Raw genomic sequence first — 17,645 nt, forward strand, 5'->3', positions numbered from 1 at the left:
CACCTCATTGTACAGTGTTGGCCACAGTTTGAGAGATCCCTTCTGGTAGGGGTGGAGATTCTCTTTAGTTCATACTGTAGCTGTAAAGGAATAGATTAGTCATTTCTCTGCCCGATTCTGTTGTTTCCCCAGCTGGCCATGAAGCACCAGAAGGAAATGGAACAACTGGAGAAGAACCAGAGAGAACAGTTGGACAAACTGGAGAAGTTCAACGAGCAGGTGGGACACAAACTCACTCTGTCTGCCAGTTTTAATTCAACCAAAGTTAATTGCATTCACCTAGAAACAGTTGTAATGAAAACATACTGGTTTAACCGAATTTCATGGAGTCCATGAAGGCTGTGGCTGCTGTGGCACCTAAGATGAAGGCCTTATGTCAGGGGTATTCAACTAGATTAGGCCGGGGGCCACAACTGTAGAATGACTGTGTATGGGGGGCCGCAAAGCGTGGGTTCTCAAAATGCATTTTGTGCTCAAACACAAAGATTTATGCAATACAGTATGAGCACAGGGTGATGTATGTCTATACAAGTATATACCTTAAAATAGACAGTGCAAAAACATATATATAACATATATATATATATACCTATTTGACAGTGCAAAAACATAATTGCCTTGACATTAACAAGCGTCAACGAGCACTAGCTAGAAACACACACACACACACACACACACACACACACACACACACACACACACACACACACACACACACACACACACACACACACACACACACAGTACTGTAGTCTAAAGTGTCTGGTGTCTGTCTCATTTCTCTCCAAAAGCCCTTGAATATGATGGAATATGATTAAGGATTACTGTCATTATGATAATCTCACACTTTTCTTTTTGTATTGTTCCGAGGGCCACTAGGGGCGCTCCGCGGGCCGCATTTGGCCCGCAGGCCGCCAGTTGAATACCCCTGCCTTATGCCCTATGATGTCCATGTCTATTAACTCCCCCTGACCGCCCATCCATCTTCAAGTGTGTCCAGTGACTCTGACTAGTCCAGGGTTTAGCATAATATCTATCGGTAAATAATTCCAGGGCTTAGTATAATATCTATCGGCAAATAATATTATAAGATTGGTTTGTTTGTTTAGAAAAATATGTGGACTTCAAATGATTGAATTATTATAAGGCCTTTCTGCCCTGGCGTTTGGCCTTTGTGCCAAATGGTCCAAGTGGCCTTGCCCCTAAAATTACAGAATTTCAGGCCTGCTTTGGACAGTTGGACTTTCCACTGCTAAAAACATAAAAGACTTCAATTCACATACTAACACCAAAGGTCTTCATTATTGTATTTTATGTTGCCATGGTTCCATGCGTGCATTTGTCTGCACATGCATACATGTATTCATTCATCTTTTCGAACCACTTAACCACTTGACCTCAACGTTTTCCAAATAATTACAAAAAATGGCCTATCTACAAGCTCACAATGCATCGACTCCCGGGTGCAATGTCAGCTTGTAGATCAGCTATTTTTTAAATATGTTCAGGCTTTTTTATGTCCATTTCCCAACATTGGGATGCCAGGGTCAAAGTGGTAATTTGATTTGCTTCTTTTTGGCACAGCTTTTGAAAACACACCATGCAAACAAACAGGTTCAAGGTAGGCATCTTCATCTCACTCAACTCTACCCATGATCCCTCTTCTTCATCCCCCTCTGTTTCCAGCTATTTTGTTGTTTCTTATCTTAAACATTCTATGACCTGCTTTCATCTACTCCTTTGTTGTGTATTCCTATTTTAAACCATTTCCACATCCAATGTGTTCACATTTCTGTGTTCCCCTTCCTACCAGTGTGTCGTGACTTAACATTCTCAGGGATTCCTCGAGTGAATCACAGATGCGTAAAGCAGAGCGAGAATAGAAATGGATACAGTGCCAGGCTGAGAAAAAAAGAAAAAAAAGAAAGAAAAGATTATTCATATTCCCTTTGTGTTTTAAAAAGAAAAAAAAGCAGGCCCAAGTTTTTGTCCGGCAGCTTTCGGGTTGTCAGGCAAGCTGGAGTCATTTATCACTGTGACTCAGAAGTCATTACTAAGCAGAAACAGAACTCCTGGCCTGGCGCACAGAACCCCTCTGCCTGCCACACAGAACCCCTCTGCCTGCCACACAGAACCCCTCTGCCTGCCACAGAACCCCTCTGCCTGCCACACAGAACCCCTCTGCCTGCCACACAGAACCCCTCTGCCTGCCACAGAGAACCCCTCTGCCACACAGAACCCCTCTGCCTGCCACACCGTCCTCTGCTTTTATTGTACAGTATATCGTCTCTGTCGGGTGGAAACCTCATACTGTATGTCCAAAACTGTTACTTTTCACGATTCAAATTCAAAAGTAGCAGATCGACAAGCTCTTGTGGATCTGCTATTTTTGATACTTTTGTGGGACGCTGTAGTACGGCGTTAATTTACGGGAAAAAAAGGTTAGAATGGCGGAGGTAAGAGGTTTCTGCCCGACAGTGACGATATCACAACCTTGTACACTACAGCGGTCATTACCACGTGTCCTGTGTGTCCTCAGATAGAGACACACCACGTGCCACTTCAAGCTGCTGAGGCACTGCTGTGCCCTCACACTGTAAACTCCTGACTGTTGTTTTAACTCCATCCGTCCGTCCATCTGTCCGTTCCTCCGTCCGTCCGTCTGTCCGTGTGTCACTGTCTGTGTGGACAGCTAATCTCCGGCACCATTGGCCCGGTGGTCATGTGCACACACATACTCCCTAAATGCCAGGGCAGAACCTCTGCCCCAACCTTTTCACACGGGTGCCACGCCGATTTCTGCAAAAAACACGATTATTTGACCTAGTGCATGTGATCAAGTCGGATCTGTCCGATTTTTCATATTCCATTCCTTCGGAGGCCAGTGCTCAGTGCAGTTCTAGTTTTATTGTTATAAAACAAATACGACTTAAGCCCTATATGTTCAGTTGACCGGGGTACCCCAGGGCTTTATACTAGGTCTGCATCCCCCCCCCCCTCTCTCTACACCTAATCTTCGCTGAAAATGGCTGATCTAAAGCTGTGTGTGCGTGCGTGCGTGCGTGCGTGCGTGCGTGCGTGCGTGCGTGCGTGCGTGCGTGCATGTGCGCGCATGTGTTTGTGTGTGTAACCCTAACCCCATGTGTTGTATTTCTTCCCAGGCCAAGGACATGCAGCAGATGGTGAAGTTGGAGCAGGAGATGGATCGCAGACCTGCCTCAGTGGTTTGAGCGACTGACACGAGAGACCTGCACAAGCGCGGACACACACACACACACACACACACACACACACACACACACTCTCTACCAGAACTTATGCCCTACCTACCTATATTGTATGTCTGCATTTATTGTGGTACCCTGTATTTACACACATACTGTACACACGCACGCACCCGCACACACACACGCAGTCTGATGTAATCAATATCCTCTCATGTTTTTGATCGACTTCTTTCTATCGGCAGCAGAGTAACTGCAAGTGCTTCACACACAGTATTTGGTGTGTGTGTGTGTGTGTGTGTGTGTGTGTGTGTGTGTGTGTGTGTGTGTGTGTGTGTGTGTGTGTGTGTGTGTGTGTGTGTGTGTGTGTGTGTGTGTGTGTGTGTGTGTGTGTGTGTGTGTGTGTGTGTGTGTGTGTGTGTGTGTGTGTGTGTGTGTGTGTGTGTGTGTGTGTGTGTGTGTGTGTGTGTGTGTGCGTGCGTGCGTGCGTGCGTGCGTGCGTGCGTGCGTGCGTGCGTGCGTGCGTGCGTGCGTGCGTGCGTGCGTGCGTGCGTGCGTGCGTGCGTGCGTGCGTGCGTGCGTGCGTGCGTGCGTGCGTGCGTGCGTGCGTGCGTGCGTGCGTGCGTGCGTGTAAGGGGAGGGTGGAATATCTACGTATGATTTGACGTACACTACACAGCTGTCCTGTCCTGAGCACTTTATATGTGGTAGGCTAACATAAACAGTGTGGAGAAATGTAGCAGTGCATTACTGTAGGGTTTCTGTACTTCGACAAGAATGTAAAAAGTGTGTGTGTATGTATACTGTATATATATATATATACAGTATATATGTGAAATATATATAAATCACTGTATGAAGGAGTGGACAAGCCCCCACATCATCTAGTCGTAGCACTGCAACATGTTTGATTTTACAAAACAATGTATTGAAGGAAGACTCTGAAGGTAGCATGGACAGAGACAGACTGACAGATGGATGGATGGTACAGTCACATTGACCAATCAAACATGACCGATGGCCGACGACGGGCAGCCTGCAAGGGGGATGCACTATATTATTATTTTTTTATATATATATATATATATATACTGTATATAACATGATGCAAAGTGTGAAGTACCATGCACCATTACAGCATGTGTGCCACGGTGTGTGTGCGCCATTCTGGCGGCTTAATATTATTGGGTGATGCCAAACAGGCAATAATACAGTTGTTGCAGCGACTACTGTATGAATTGGCCTTTATTTGTCCGTGAACTGAAAAGGGTGAATGAGTGTAACATTCCCCCTGTGCGAGGAGGATAAAGTGGTTGCGAAGGACATTGTCAAAAGAAAAGTCACGTCGTCATTTATACAGCAACTTGTCAATGGCTGCTGTCATCATCCATCTGTGTTGTTAGGGGGTCTTCAACAGAGATGCTGCCAAAAATGGCAAAGGGGGCATTTGCCAAAAATGGCAAATCTACAAGCTGACCTTGTAGAGATCGGCTATTTTCAGCAAAGAGGTTTGGTGTATAGGGGGAAAAGACCCGAGCCAAAGGTAGGTCAAGTTTACAAAGTATTGAAGTCGCTAAATGTCTAAAAACACACATTTAACTGAATTAATCCAATAAGTAGTGTGCCGGGGTCCCTGCTTCATCTCTCTCTCATCTAAAGGGTCCTTGGCCTGAAAAACGTTGAAGACCCCTGCCATAAGGGATGGATGTTGGGGGTGATTGTTATGAACACTTGGCCCTATCGTTGTAGTCCTATTCTCAATACTGGCCCTCTGCTGCACTTAGAGCACCAAATTAATTGGCCAGTCCTTACATTATGGTGGAATGTCTTTTATTTACAGACTCTTTCAGCACGGTACTTTTATCCCAGCAGAAGTAATCTCACCAGGGTTGTTTCCCGGTGGTTAACGCATCGTTGAGGTCAAGTACTCCCTCAGTTCTTCTCACCATCAGCGAAGCCAAGGCTTTGTAATCCTCATAATTTCAGTGCTCAGCGCTGACCTGCTTTGCTGTCTGGGGGAGATTATGCAGAATAACACCAGGCTTATAACACAAAAGCTTAAATACATGGCTATCACACACCAGCCATCCCAGCGGGGATTAGAGACAGGGTTGGTCTCCCTGGAGTCCCAGCCCTGGTGACAGTGAAACAGGTACTGTAGATGTCCCTGGAGTCCCAGCCCTGGTGACAGGGCAGGTACTGTAGATGTCCATGGCCATACTTGGTCCGCTGGACTTTCCCCAGCCATTCCCACGCCGGCGATCCTTATTTGGAAGCCAACACGACATTCACTTTGTCAGGTGACAATTTTCGATTTTTGTGTAGGCATGTGGAAGGCGTTGTTTGTTGAAATATCAATAAGCCTTTAGACATGGGGTTCATTTGAGGATCTCTCATTTATACTTTGTCAGACGACCCTTTCCACAAGAGTCGCTCGACAAACGTGTCACTTCGTTTTGCCATGTTGCCAAAGGGTCATACACGACAAAGTCTAAATGAGCTTTTGGTCGTGTTGGCACAGTCAGCATACATGTAAGTCAATGCAATGAAAGAATTGCATTGCTTAAGGTACTGCTCCCAGACGAGATTTATGGGCACTGTAGTTGTTATGTACCTGTGTGGTCGGGCTTTCACGTGCACAGCATAGACGCTGAACTGAACCTGTGTGGTCGGGTTTTCACGTGCACAGCATAGACGCTGAACTGAACCTGTGTGGTCGGGTTTTCACGTGCACAGCATAGATGCTGAACCTGTGTGGTCAGGCTTTCATTCACGTGCACAGCATAGACACTGAACCAAGACAGTCGTCGGGAGAATGACGACACAATACGATAAGACAAACACGGGAAACTAGAAGGGAGGAGAAAGCACCTCTAGGTATTTTTGTGTCCTTTTTTTTAAAAGGTTTATTATGCTGTTTTAGTCTGCTGTAACAAATGAAAAGGGTAGAAGAGATGCTATTGTATATACTGGAATGTATGTAGGTTAATGTACCCTTCTTTTTTTTCTTTTTTTATTTACCATTAATGTGTTTGATGGTTCTCCCTTTGGTCAAGGGCTTGTTAGACCTGTCAGACACTGGGAAACACGTTTATGAAAACCACTGAGTTTTATTCTGACTTTACTTCATTTTACTGTGATTTCTCACCCCCCCCCCCCCCCCCCTCACCCCCCACACTTCTGATCTGACAGTATCACACCACAGTATAACGCTCTCACCACATATCTAGTGCAGAGATACAAGTTCTGTTTAGTTTTATTTTTTAAAAGTGCTTTTATTGAAAACTCCTATGCTTTCAAACGTGCCACTTGATGTCTGTTAGGACGTTTTAAATTATTTTATGAAGGATAAAATGACAAAATTAAGGGGTTATTTATATAAAGGTATATATAAATAAATATACATATAATATATACATATTATATATTAGATATAGCGTGTAGTTTAAGACGATATTATGTTTGTTAGAGGCTTTTTTTGCACTAGTCGAATGTTTTTTCTGTTGTGCGACTAACTGTAAACTTTTGGCTCTCTAGTTTGTTGAAGAAAGCACATTATTTTTGCAGTCGCTGATTCGGTCTCCTCGTTTTCTATCTCATCTTTTATTTTCCATTTTCTATTTTTAACTGTAGCTTGTCGGCGGACCGTTCTGTGCGTGTTTTTTTTGTAATTATATCGTATTGTTGGAACTTCTAGCAATGAAAAAATGTTGTTATCCAGCTCCTTTAATACTGTTTTATAGTATGTGTACCAATAAAATATCCAGGTGGAAAATGAAGCCTGATCTGTCTGGATTCTTCATTTCTGTTAATTTTTTAAGTTTTAGTTTTTTAGTCAAAATGCCTTATGAACCGAAGATGTTTTTGTTGTTGTTGTTGTATTTTACCTGGGTTGCAGGAAATGAAAACTATAAAAACGGCTGCCTCAAGGCAATGACATTTCGTATGAAATGGCAGTAAGTTATCAGGTATCTTAATAAAATGTTGTTCAGGGATGCAACAATTTGACAGTAACCATACGATGTGTAATTTCAGACCTGAGCTACCCATACGTGAAGACAGGCAAATGTTTTTTTATTTTTTTTATTTCATCACTGCTAGAATCCTGTGTATAAGGAGGAACTTGGTAAGTTATACATAGTAGTCATGTATTAGTTGAGCTACTAAGCAAAACTATTATCTGTTTGTATATTTAATTGCAGTGTCTCTATGTCACTCTGCATGCAACTCTGTCCACCAGAGGGTGCTGTTTTGTCATTTAGTCCTTGCCATTCTTTTTCTTTCCTGTTTAAGTACTGGGTCTATGAAAATAAATGAAATAATGCATCAGTTGCAATAATAATGCATCAATTGAAAAGGTATATCATATATTTAATGTGTTATGTTATTATAGATTATAATTATTATTACAGATTATTACAGATTAACAGCTGTAGTCACAGTGAAAAACAAACAGATATAAGTATATCTGTGCCTCTTCAAAGGTAGACCTACGTGAAAATGAAAACGGGTTGTGTGCATGTGTTTTTGCTGCTTAGTATTCCTTTTGTTGCCCTGTCTAAACTGCAGTAAGGTGTATAATGTAGTGACTCACACAACCTGCAGTGCAGCCTGATTGCCTAAAGGTCTAATATCTCCTCCCCCCAAGCAAGAGGGGGTTCCCTTTGGCTTATTAGTTGTTAAGATATGTTGGCTTTCCAGGCGGTTCGAATCCCGGGCGTTACATATGAACCGTTTTCAAATAACTGGCTCAGTTGGTTCCCAAAACAGTAGACGATCTACAATGCGGCGAAGCGACGCGTTGTGAGCTTGTATTTTCGTTTGGGTCCTGCATGGGCGAACATCTATATTTCTCTTTTGGGTCACGCACTCACTCAGACGAAATGAAAGCCTGGGTATCGAGGCTACGCACTCACGGACGTTAAAACGTTTGGGAACCACTTCAATATGTACTCTGCTCAGCTTCAGCTATAACCAAATCATCGCTATGGGGTGATCAGCCAATCATAAGCCATGAAATGTCTGTGTTTACACAAACCCGGAAAGCTGGCCATAGGAGGGGCTAGCAAAAATATTGAACAAATGAAAAGTAGGCTATAGGCCTAATCGCTTCGAACAAAACCTACCCCATTGGACCCTTAAACTGTCTGCTAAAGTAACTAACGTAGGCTACTTGTCGCTGTCCAAGGTGCTGAAGTTGCTTCGCCTTTCTCCAAGTCACTTGCTTGCCCTCCCCAACTCAAAACATAATTTCCGCGACTGTGGAAGACTTACCGTCTTTCCTACAACTGTGAAGCATTATGGTTCACTAGTCTATACAAAAATATGGTAATTAAGTCATATAGGCGGGTTGGATTATTCCCTGAGTAACCCGGCTATTATTCAATTTACAAAATGAGCCTGTATTATACGTTGTTGTCGACCTCCATTTGATGTTATCTCACCGAGTCTATTCACGTGTTTAGTAATACCACATTTGCATGAGAATGTCTCTGCGCAGTGTTACAATCTACAGTACCGACCGGACCGCAGAGGGGAATAAGACGATTGACCAATAATTATTTTATCTCCTTTGTCCTCACGTGTCTCTTACGTGTGCTCTTGTGCGTTCAAACTTTTGTTGCTCAGACCTTTGGAGTAGTCGGCACCCACCCGCGCGTCTCTCTCTCCTGCACAATGCTTGCAGCCTAATCACATTCAGCGAGAACTAATTTGATTCACATGCCCCAGACCCACTCATGTGCAGGCGTCTCACTCTCTGGATCCCGTTATTGTTATGTTTATAAGCTAATCATTTCCATTAGAAAGACTGGACAAAGCGTATGAGGTTTGCGTTGTCCTGGCAACTCCGCAGATTTCATCCACTATATAAAACAGCAGTGAAGGGTGCCTAGGGTCAGGTGATGAGCGCTGATGATCTGGGAGAGAGGTTTCACTGAAACCTGCTCCCCGAGCTAACCCCGCATATAACTTTTAGTTCACAACCTGTCACACCAACGATGTCTAAAGGACAACAAACTGGTACCGAAATCCTCCTGGAGGCTATGTCTAAAGACAAAGTCCACTTGGCGAGGTTCGTCCTCGACGCGCTGGACGGGAAAATCGTCGATTCCAAGATGGAAGGCGGCGCACAGACCCCGCTCATAATCTCTATTCTTTTACCCGACGGCCAGGCTCGGTCCAAATTCATGGAACTTCTGCTAAAGAGAGGCGCCAGCGTGAACTGTCAGGGTGAAAACGGACGCACTGCTCTGAGCTACGCATGTGAAAAGGGCTACTTGGAGGCAGTGAAGACCCTGATAAGAAATAACGCGGATCCTGAGATAGTCGACACTTGGGGGAACACTGCGCTAATGTACGCGACAGTAGCTGGGCACTCTCCCGTTGTCGAGTTCTTGGTGAGAGCTTTTAAGAGGTTGGGTCTTCAAATACACAGGCAGAACAAAGTTGGCAATTCGGCGGTTAATTTGGCCAAATTTCTTGGCCACACTGAGTGCTTCTTTGCGCTCACAAGTAACTCAAAGAAAGGTCTAGAGCGTGAGCTAGGAGGCGCTCATGGAATCGCGTGGCCACAAGTTACTTCTGATTGCGGCGTAAAGTTTGAGAACCTGGAATCTTTAGAACAGAGACTCAAAGAGGTAGCAGGGCAGCCAACACATGGTCGGAGAAGAAGATCGTTGATGGACTCGTTGAGGGGTCGCCTTCGGTCGATTGGTTCTATTGAAGAGTTTGAGAGAGAAAATGACTCTCCTTCCTCTCCGCAAGAAGAACTGGTGTTCTCCAGCGGCTTTAAGTTTAACCCTAAGCCCCCTCCGCGGACAATCAACCATTCCCCCATTTGCTGGAACCCCCCCACAGCCGTGGAGAAGTTGCCGAGTACAAATTATCAACTGCCCTCTCTGAGTCCGGGACACAAGCCCACTGCCTCCGCCCCCCCAAACCCCCTTAGAATCCTGTTGACTCCCATCCTCACCAACAGCAGTGGGAATGAGTTGGATATAGACATACAAGAAATGGCAGGCTTTAAAGTGAGACAGTTCAACGACAGCTACTATCAGAAGAGGTGCAGTTTACCCACAACAAGCATCCCCAGTCCCACTCCTCCAGACCGTGCCCTAATGGCTTTACGCAAATCCAAAACAACCGTACGGAGGCGCGCAACATCGCCCGCCAAGGCTGGAACTCCCGCCCCAATAAGTGCCGCGTCAACGTCACCCAGTGCTCTGTCCGTGCTGAGCACCAGGCTTTTCCGCCGGTTCACCTTCCCGGAGTGTAAACCTGCAGGGAGGGAGCCTGGTGCGTGCAGCAGCGCGCAAAGCGACGAGGATTCGGCGGCGGCTTCAGTGCGCAGCATTCCGCGCTCGGAGACGTACCCCCAGGACAAGAGCCACCCCCAGGTGGGCAGCAAGCTCAGCATCGACAGCATCAGCGCCGTGAAGTGCGAGTTTGACTTCCATTTCAGAATGCCCTCCTCTTAAATACCCTATACAGTGAGCGCGTCACATGCGTAAAAACGCCAATCGGCCACTTGGATAGGTTCGCTTTAACTTCTGTTTTGAGTTCCAAGCACTTTTAAAAATAGATCTATCTCTGTAGGTTTGTTGTGCGATAGAGGCCAGGCAAAGGGGCGGGGCGAGGTCCAATAAGTTGTTTGTACCATCCCCACACGGCCACACCGATGCATCAATATTATAATTTAATCGCATTAATGTATATTTATTTGAGTTGTCTATCCTGCACTTTTCATGTATCGCTTTTTCTACAGTGAATAAAGTACGCATATATCAAGTCAATGTTTTGCAGCTCTGTTCTGTTCTCTCTCTCTGTGTGTGTGTGTGTGTGTGTGTGTGTGTGTGTGTGTGTGTGTGTGTGTGTGTGTGTGTGTGTGTGTGTGTGTGTGTGCATGCGTGCGTCCGTCCAATTTACACGATGTAAATGTTATTTGTCACCTCTGAAACTGACAGTCTGCAGTTTTGACGAATATCACCCATGCCACTATAGCCTCGGAGATGACGTTTTTATTGCAGCCACTAACTATGCCAATGAATACACGCCAGGGGATCCTTTAACATTGCGGACTCAGCTAAAGGTAAAAGGTATATATTTCTACCTGCGCACAAGTTCCGTGACGACCGTGTTATTACACGAGAGCTGCAACATGCACACACCTGACCGTACGCACACACACACACACACACACACACACACACACACACACACACACACACACACACACACACACACACACACACACACACACACACACACACACACACACACACACACGTCACACACACACACACACACACACACACACACACACACACACACACACACACACACACACACACACACACACACACACACACACACACACACACACACACCCACACACACAGGCTATACAGACTACAGAGTGCAGACACGGTGCGTGTGCTCTGTCCCCATGCATGCACGCATGGGTTCACACACTCGGCGACGCCACACCGCAATCCACGCACGTCGCACACTCTATAGCTGCAACCTTGCACAATCGAAGTGGGGGGGAGAAAGTGGCGGTGGGTGGGGCGCAGTTTCCCTCCCGACAACATTCGCCTCATCATCTGCTGTTACACAGCGACAAAAACAGATGGATGCAACAGCACTGCGGGAATAGTCGCTTCTGTTCTACTGCGTCCTTTCTTTGGGCTGGACTCTTTCGCAGACTGATCACGTCTTCCGATGCTGCTGCTGCTGATGATGTAGCCTACAGACCGAAGTTATATAGGCTATAGTCTCGCGGGCGGCCGCTCCGTTACAAAAAGCTCTCACTCACTGCGCTGCTTAATGCGGTGCAAACCGGACGCTATATCTCACGTCCACCTGCATGCATGGGGAGATCTGCTGCAATCACGATGGTCTTATAAGGTATAAGCGTGACTTCTGGGCGCTGAGTAGAGGCATCCCTCCTCTCTCTCTCTCTCTCTCTCTCTCTCCCCCCTCTTTTCTTTCCCTTTTCTCCCGCCCCCTCCCTCCCTCCCTCCCTCCCTCCCTCTCTGTCTGTCTGTCTGTCTTTCTTTCTTTCCTTCCTTCTGTTCTTGTTGGTCTCTCTCCTCCGGCTCGGCAGCAGGGCTAACCCATCACTAAGCCACTTTTAGCACTGCCGGGGAACCCGAACGCAATGGAGCGGCTTGGCTTCAGGACCTCGGAGAGCGCCCGGCTTCTGCTGCTCTGCGTAGTTGGTAAGCGCAGTGTGTGTGTGTGTGTGTGTGTGTGTGTGTGTGTGTGTGTGTGTGTGTGTGTGTGTGTGTGTGTGTGTGTGTGTGTGTGTGTGTGTGTGTGTGTGTGTGTGTGTGTGTGTGTGTGTGTGTGTGTGTGTGTGTGTGTGTGTGTGTGTGTGTGTGTGTGTTTGCCAGGTGAAGTGCGTGCATGCAGTGCAACTATACTGGATGTGTTTTGTTTGACAATCGGCGTCGTGACTGACTCCTCTCTGCAGTGTGTGTGTGTGTGTGTGTGTGTGTGTGTGTGTGTGTGTGTGTGTGTGTGTGTGTGTGTGTGTGTGTGTGTGTGTGTGTGTGTGTGTGTGTGTGTGTGTGTGTGTGTGTGTGTGTGTGTGTGTGTGTGAGAGAGACGTGTCTGTCTGTCTGTCTGTCTGTCTGTCTGTCTGTCTGTCTGTCTGTCTGTCTGTCTGTCTGTCTGTCTGTCTGTCTGTCTAGCCTATTTGCGATTATAGGTTCACACTATTCATGTTATCGTCAGAGTTTGCGATACGCCATTTCAGCACTATTTGAAGTGACTCGTGGCATGTCTAAGGAGGTTGCTCTGTTGATGCTGCAGATTGCATATCCTCTCTTTAGTGTGCGTGTGTTCCAAGTCTCACTTTGCCGCGAGGAACGAGAGGTGGAAGGTGCATCTTTTGAGAACAAGAGAAGAAACTCCCCGCTAAGACCCATGTGTACAGTACCAGTCTCCACTGTTTCTAGCTGATTCTGCATATTAGAGAGAGAGAGAGAGAGAGAGAGAGAGACGGCCCTGTCCGTAACCCCCCCGTGATGCCAAAAGTCACTCAACCTCATTCACCACCAGATTCCAGGCCCTATACTGTTTTTCAAAATGTAAATGTAAATGTAAATAATAATAATAATAATAAATGTTCAAACATTTTCGAAAATTGCAGCTCGATTGTGTTGCTATAGAGCTTGTAGATCTGCTAAACTTCCATAACTGTGTGTTGTCAGGGGTTCTGGGCCGGGCTGTGGTTGTAGCAGAGCGGGAGGGGGAGAACCTGTCCGGCCTGTCCACCAATCCGGACAAAGGCATCTTCGCCGTTCGGGAGAACGGCACCACCTGCCTGATGGTGGAGTTCGCCGTCAGATTCCTGGTGCCATACGATGTTCTCGCACTCAACGGGATAGATGTAAGTCATGTCACCGGCTGCCGCTGCATCCCTTCCGGAGGCTCTTTGCTAACAAAAGGACGGACGGGGTGGGATATTATTAGCTTGTAGGATTTGGGGCCAAAATGTTGGAAATGAATCTCGCTTGAGGCGATGCCTGTGCGTCATGCGTAATGCTGGGTGCGCTATAAAGCTGCGGGAGGGGAAAATAAAGAGATGAATTCCACAGTGTTCAAATTGAGGTTTCTCTTTTTTAGAATTGTTTTAGGATTTTTTTCCACACCAAAATATTTTGATTCTTCAACGGCTATATATAGGCATATTACTACGGTGGTAGGCCTACTTCAGCACAGCAGGTGCTGCACCGCTGCGGTTATGGATCAATGCTATTCATAGGTGTATTTGATCAATGACTTTTAGGCCTACATTCGTATAGGCCTATGTTATGCTTATGCAAATGTGAAAATCGATACAATACATCATATGATAGTTTTAATCCAAGGCTATGCGGTAGGCCTAGGCCTACAACAACTTAAACCCCATTTAATTTCTCTGCATGTTCAAGTTAGCACCAATTTGACAATAATGACATGCCTAATATGTCTCGTGATTAAAAGCCAAAGAACCACTTATATCACAATAGTGTTTAGCGTGCTTGGACGATATGGGACGTATAGTTTACAGAAAGTCCTCCACCAGTAGGTTAAGGTTAATGTGCCTAATGTTCATGTCCACATTGTGTCCTCTTACTCCTTCCAGTTAATCACGGATCAGGCCGTGGTGTCTGTGCCCCGCGGGGCCGAGATTGACGGCCAGTGTGGAACCACGGAGGCGGAGATCCACATCTCTTGGAAGAGTAACGCGTACACACTCCGCATCTACTTCTCTAAGGTGAGGAGGGATTCACTGGATGTATTTATATTATCCGTGCAGGCTGTTCTCCATGTCTTAGCTTGTAGATCAGGTGTTAATTTGTTTGTTTTTTCCCCCTAGGCTATAGGCCTACCTTAAAACCTCTTATACCGAAAATGATGCGTTACCCCCGCAAGCATGCAGTCGAGTCGATTCGATGGTTTTCCCTAAACGAAAGCTCAATATAATGTGTGTGTGTGTGTGTGTGTGTGTGTGTGTGTGTGTGTGTGTGTGTGTGTGTGTGTGTGTGTGTGTGCGTGTGTGCGCGTGTGCGTGCGTGCGCTTGCGTGCGTGCGTGTGTGACGTTACAGGAATTCCGTGACAAGGGATATGTGTGGAAGGCCAGTAAAATGGTGTTCATTTACGACACAGCGGAGACGTCGCATTTCAACAGCGCATACAACCGTGAGAGTTTCCTTCACTATAGCACTCCACTGCATGCACCGGCACATCAGAACTGCTGACCAGCACATTTTGCGCAGCTTTGGTTGTCTCGAAATCCATCCGTCACCTGCTATCATCATCATCATCATCATCATCATCATCATCATCATCATCATCATCATCATCATGTCACATTTGCGTTCAGTGGGAATTAACGGTTAGGCCCATGTTCAGCATGGGCCTAACTGTTTGAACATTATTTTGTATTGATGTTTTTTGGCTTCTATATCTTTTTTAATATTCAGGGATTTTCCATTTATTTCCCCCCTGGAGTCTGTCTAATTGGAATTAACCTTATTGTCATAGGCTATAGGCTATATTTTACATCAATTACCTTTTCCCTACCTTTTTTAGTAGCCTAATTCGAAATTTAATTTAGATATATCATGTAACGTAGCCTATAAGCCACAAGGCATGGCAAATTTCAAAACATATTAACACAGAAAGGTCGTTAACCACTTTCAACCTCGTGCATGCCCCCATTTTAAGCATGAAGATTTACAAACAAAAGATATAGCCTAGATATTTTTGGCAAGCAACGCCGTTGATATAGGCCTGGCCTATAATGCAACCTCTCCCTCTCTCTCTCTCTCTCTCTCTCTCTCTCTCTCTCTCTCTCTCTCTCTCTCTCTCTCAAATCGCCCTGTCATGCAGTGGATGTATATTACTTCTTCTTTAATATTAGGCTAATTCCCCCCAGTATATGATAGGCTAATCTATCGGTGTCTGTCTGTCCGCAGCGGGGAGGCACACGGCCAGTTCCCGGCACCTGTCTGCCCTTGTGACACCGGAGGGCCGCTCGTTCGTGTGCTCGGCCCAGCAGACCTTCACGCTCATCTCCACGGACCACCAGAAAGGCGTCACCATGCACATGTACGACATCCAGGTGCAACCCTTTGACATGGCGTCCGACTTCATCTTCAGCGAACGTAAGAATCGCTCAGTTATTCGCCTTCAACTCCGATCGCTACACTTTTATAGGCCTCCAGTTTTTAGGATTTACTTTTAATTGCTGCAGACATTTTCCACTTCTATTCTCTAAAATTGTACCTGCGTCTATTGCTGGTTTATTTTGTTCTATTTTTCCTTTTTTTCTCCTTTTATTTTATTTTTTTCTAAAATAAAATACCGATAGGCCTAATTCCTTCACACAAAGAAGCTACAGAGTGCACCACAGTCTATTATAGTTCGCCTTTTTACGGCAGCTCATTTGGGACAAAACACTGCATGTGCAGCATATGGGCATTATTAAGACAGATGTGTAGATTTTTTTCCTTTTTTCCAGTAATTAAAATAAGCGATTTAGCATAAGACCCAGTGCACTCGGTCAGAGCTGCGGTGCACTCTGGATGGAGTTATGTAATTTTTCACTTGTACCCCTCGTTATTGGATATAAGATTAATACAATGAGTTCCACCGGATCAGAGTCTGTTTTAGTATGACGCATGTCCGGTTTTGTCGCCATCTTGAATGCTATTACCAATAGCGCCAATGCTAGCGAGCAAGGCGACGTCCATCCTGTCTCTAGAAAGCGCCAATATTCCAATCAAGGTGACTGGAAAATCAGAAATGACCTCCGAGCATCGCCGACCTGATCAACACCATGGACAGCGCTGCGGCGTATTATCAGAGAAAAGAGCGTGGAAAGGCCGTGGCTAATACAGAAGCTAATGGAGTTGGTCGCACAGACGCAGTGCAGACGAGGCCCTATAGCAACCGTGCCTATATAGCAACCGGAGCGATTCCAAAAATGGAAAATCGCGAGCCAATCTTATATCGATATTAAACGCCTTAAGACGAGTATACTCGTCCTCCGCACCTCGCGTATTTATGTAATAGGATAAAGCATCAAATGTGTTAGGTCCTACCATGAATTTCAACTTTTCCCATTTTGTTGGTGTTTTTGGGGCTCCTCTATGTGTCTTCGATATACCCCCACAAATACCCAATTTTGAACAATCAGGCTTTCTCGTCACAATAGGGTTTTTATGGAAATTGGTCTCAGAACAGGCCAACTGATTTGGTGGTACCATGTGATGCCATATGTATCGCCCTACTTGGTATTACCCCTCCCCCTCTGGACTCTTCAGATCTAAATGAGCATTTCCTCTTTGTATACAATGTCCACCATTGTTGCTTTTCGCTCGCGGGACGCGGTAATATAAAGATATATGGACTGAAATAAAAGTATAACCAAAAGGTTGTGGTGGCTAAATAGCAACACCAGCCACATCAGGACATTGTGGCACTGCAGCTGAAACTGCTTAATTAGAACCCAGACAGAAATTACTTGATTATATCAGAGTGGTGGCTCAAACCATTAGAAATACATTTGAGGGACATAAACAATATGATATTAAATATTAAATACAGTTTTAAAATGCATGGTGTAGTTGTAGTTCCTTTAAGGTAAGAATGAATGGTTAATCCGGAATTGTCCTTTAAAGAATGTGTGGTGACTGCAGGGTGAGTGAGTTTTTTCCACACAAAAAAGACCATGAAAGAGAATGCCTAGTAATGATGATGATGATGATAGGCCTATGCATCATGTAAAAAACATTCTAGGAACCACTGAGCGAGAGTCTCTCCATTTAACACACACGTACACACACAACCATGCGCACACACACGGACGCACGCATGCTTGCACACACCTCTCTGGGGGGCTACTGCAGTGTGAGGGCCAGAGC

General features: G+C 45.5%; 2 protein-coding genes and 1 long non-coding RNA gene across 4 annotated transcripts in view; all 3 read left to right on the top strand.

The window, feature by feature from the left end:
• Positions 1–3,482, top strand: part of plcb4b (phospholipase C, beta 4b) — a 45,953-nt gene extending 42,471 nt beyond the window's left edge. For both annotated transcript variants that reach the window (XM_079525515.1, XM_079525516.1), the window contains 3 exons: positions 133–219; positions 1,585–1,621; positions 3,162–3,482. In XM_079525515.1, coding sequence (XP_079381641.1) covers positions 133–219; positions 1,585–1,621; positions 3,162–3,238 — 201 coding nt within the window. In that variant the 3' untranslated portion in view covers positions 3,239–3,482. The remainder of the gene's footprint in view (positions 1–132; positions 220–1,584; positions 1,622–3,161) is intronic.
• A 384-nt stretch (positions 3,483–3,866) lies between these two features.
• LOC306940453 lies at positions 3,867–7,003 on the top strand. The gene is made up of 2 exons (XR_013792019.1): positions 3,867–5,376; positions 5,421–7,003. It is a non-coding gene; the product is annotated as an uncharacterized lncRNA (long non-coding RNA).
• A 5,381-nt stretch (positions 7,004–12,384) lies between these two features.
• The window catches only part of lamp5 (lysosomal associated membrane protein family member 5), a gene marked incomplete at both ends in the record, with an annotated part of 8,408 nt that continues 3,147 nt past the window's right edge, over positions 12,385–17,645 (top strand). Inside the window, 5 exons of the mRNA XM_079525529.1 lie at positions 12,385–12,445; positions 13,442–13,620; positions 14,359–14,490; positions 14,823–14,916; positions 15,696–15,884. Coding sequence (XP_079381655.1) covers positions 12,385–12,445; positions 13,442–13,620; positions 14,359–14,490; positions 14,823–14,916; positions 15,696–15,884 — 655 coding nt within the window. The remainder of the gene's footprint in view (positions 12,446–13,441; positions 13,621–14,358; positions 14,491–14,822; positions 14,917–15,695; positions 15,885–17,645) is intronic.

Source organism: Electrona antarctica (assembly GCF_951216825.1).
Source record: "Electrona antarctica genome assembly, chromosome: 17".
NCBI lineage: Eukaryota > Metazoa > Chordata > Actinopteri > Myctophiformes > Myctophidae > Electrona > Electrona antarctica.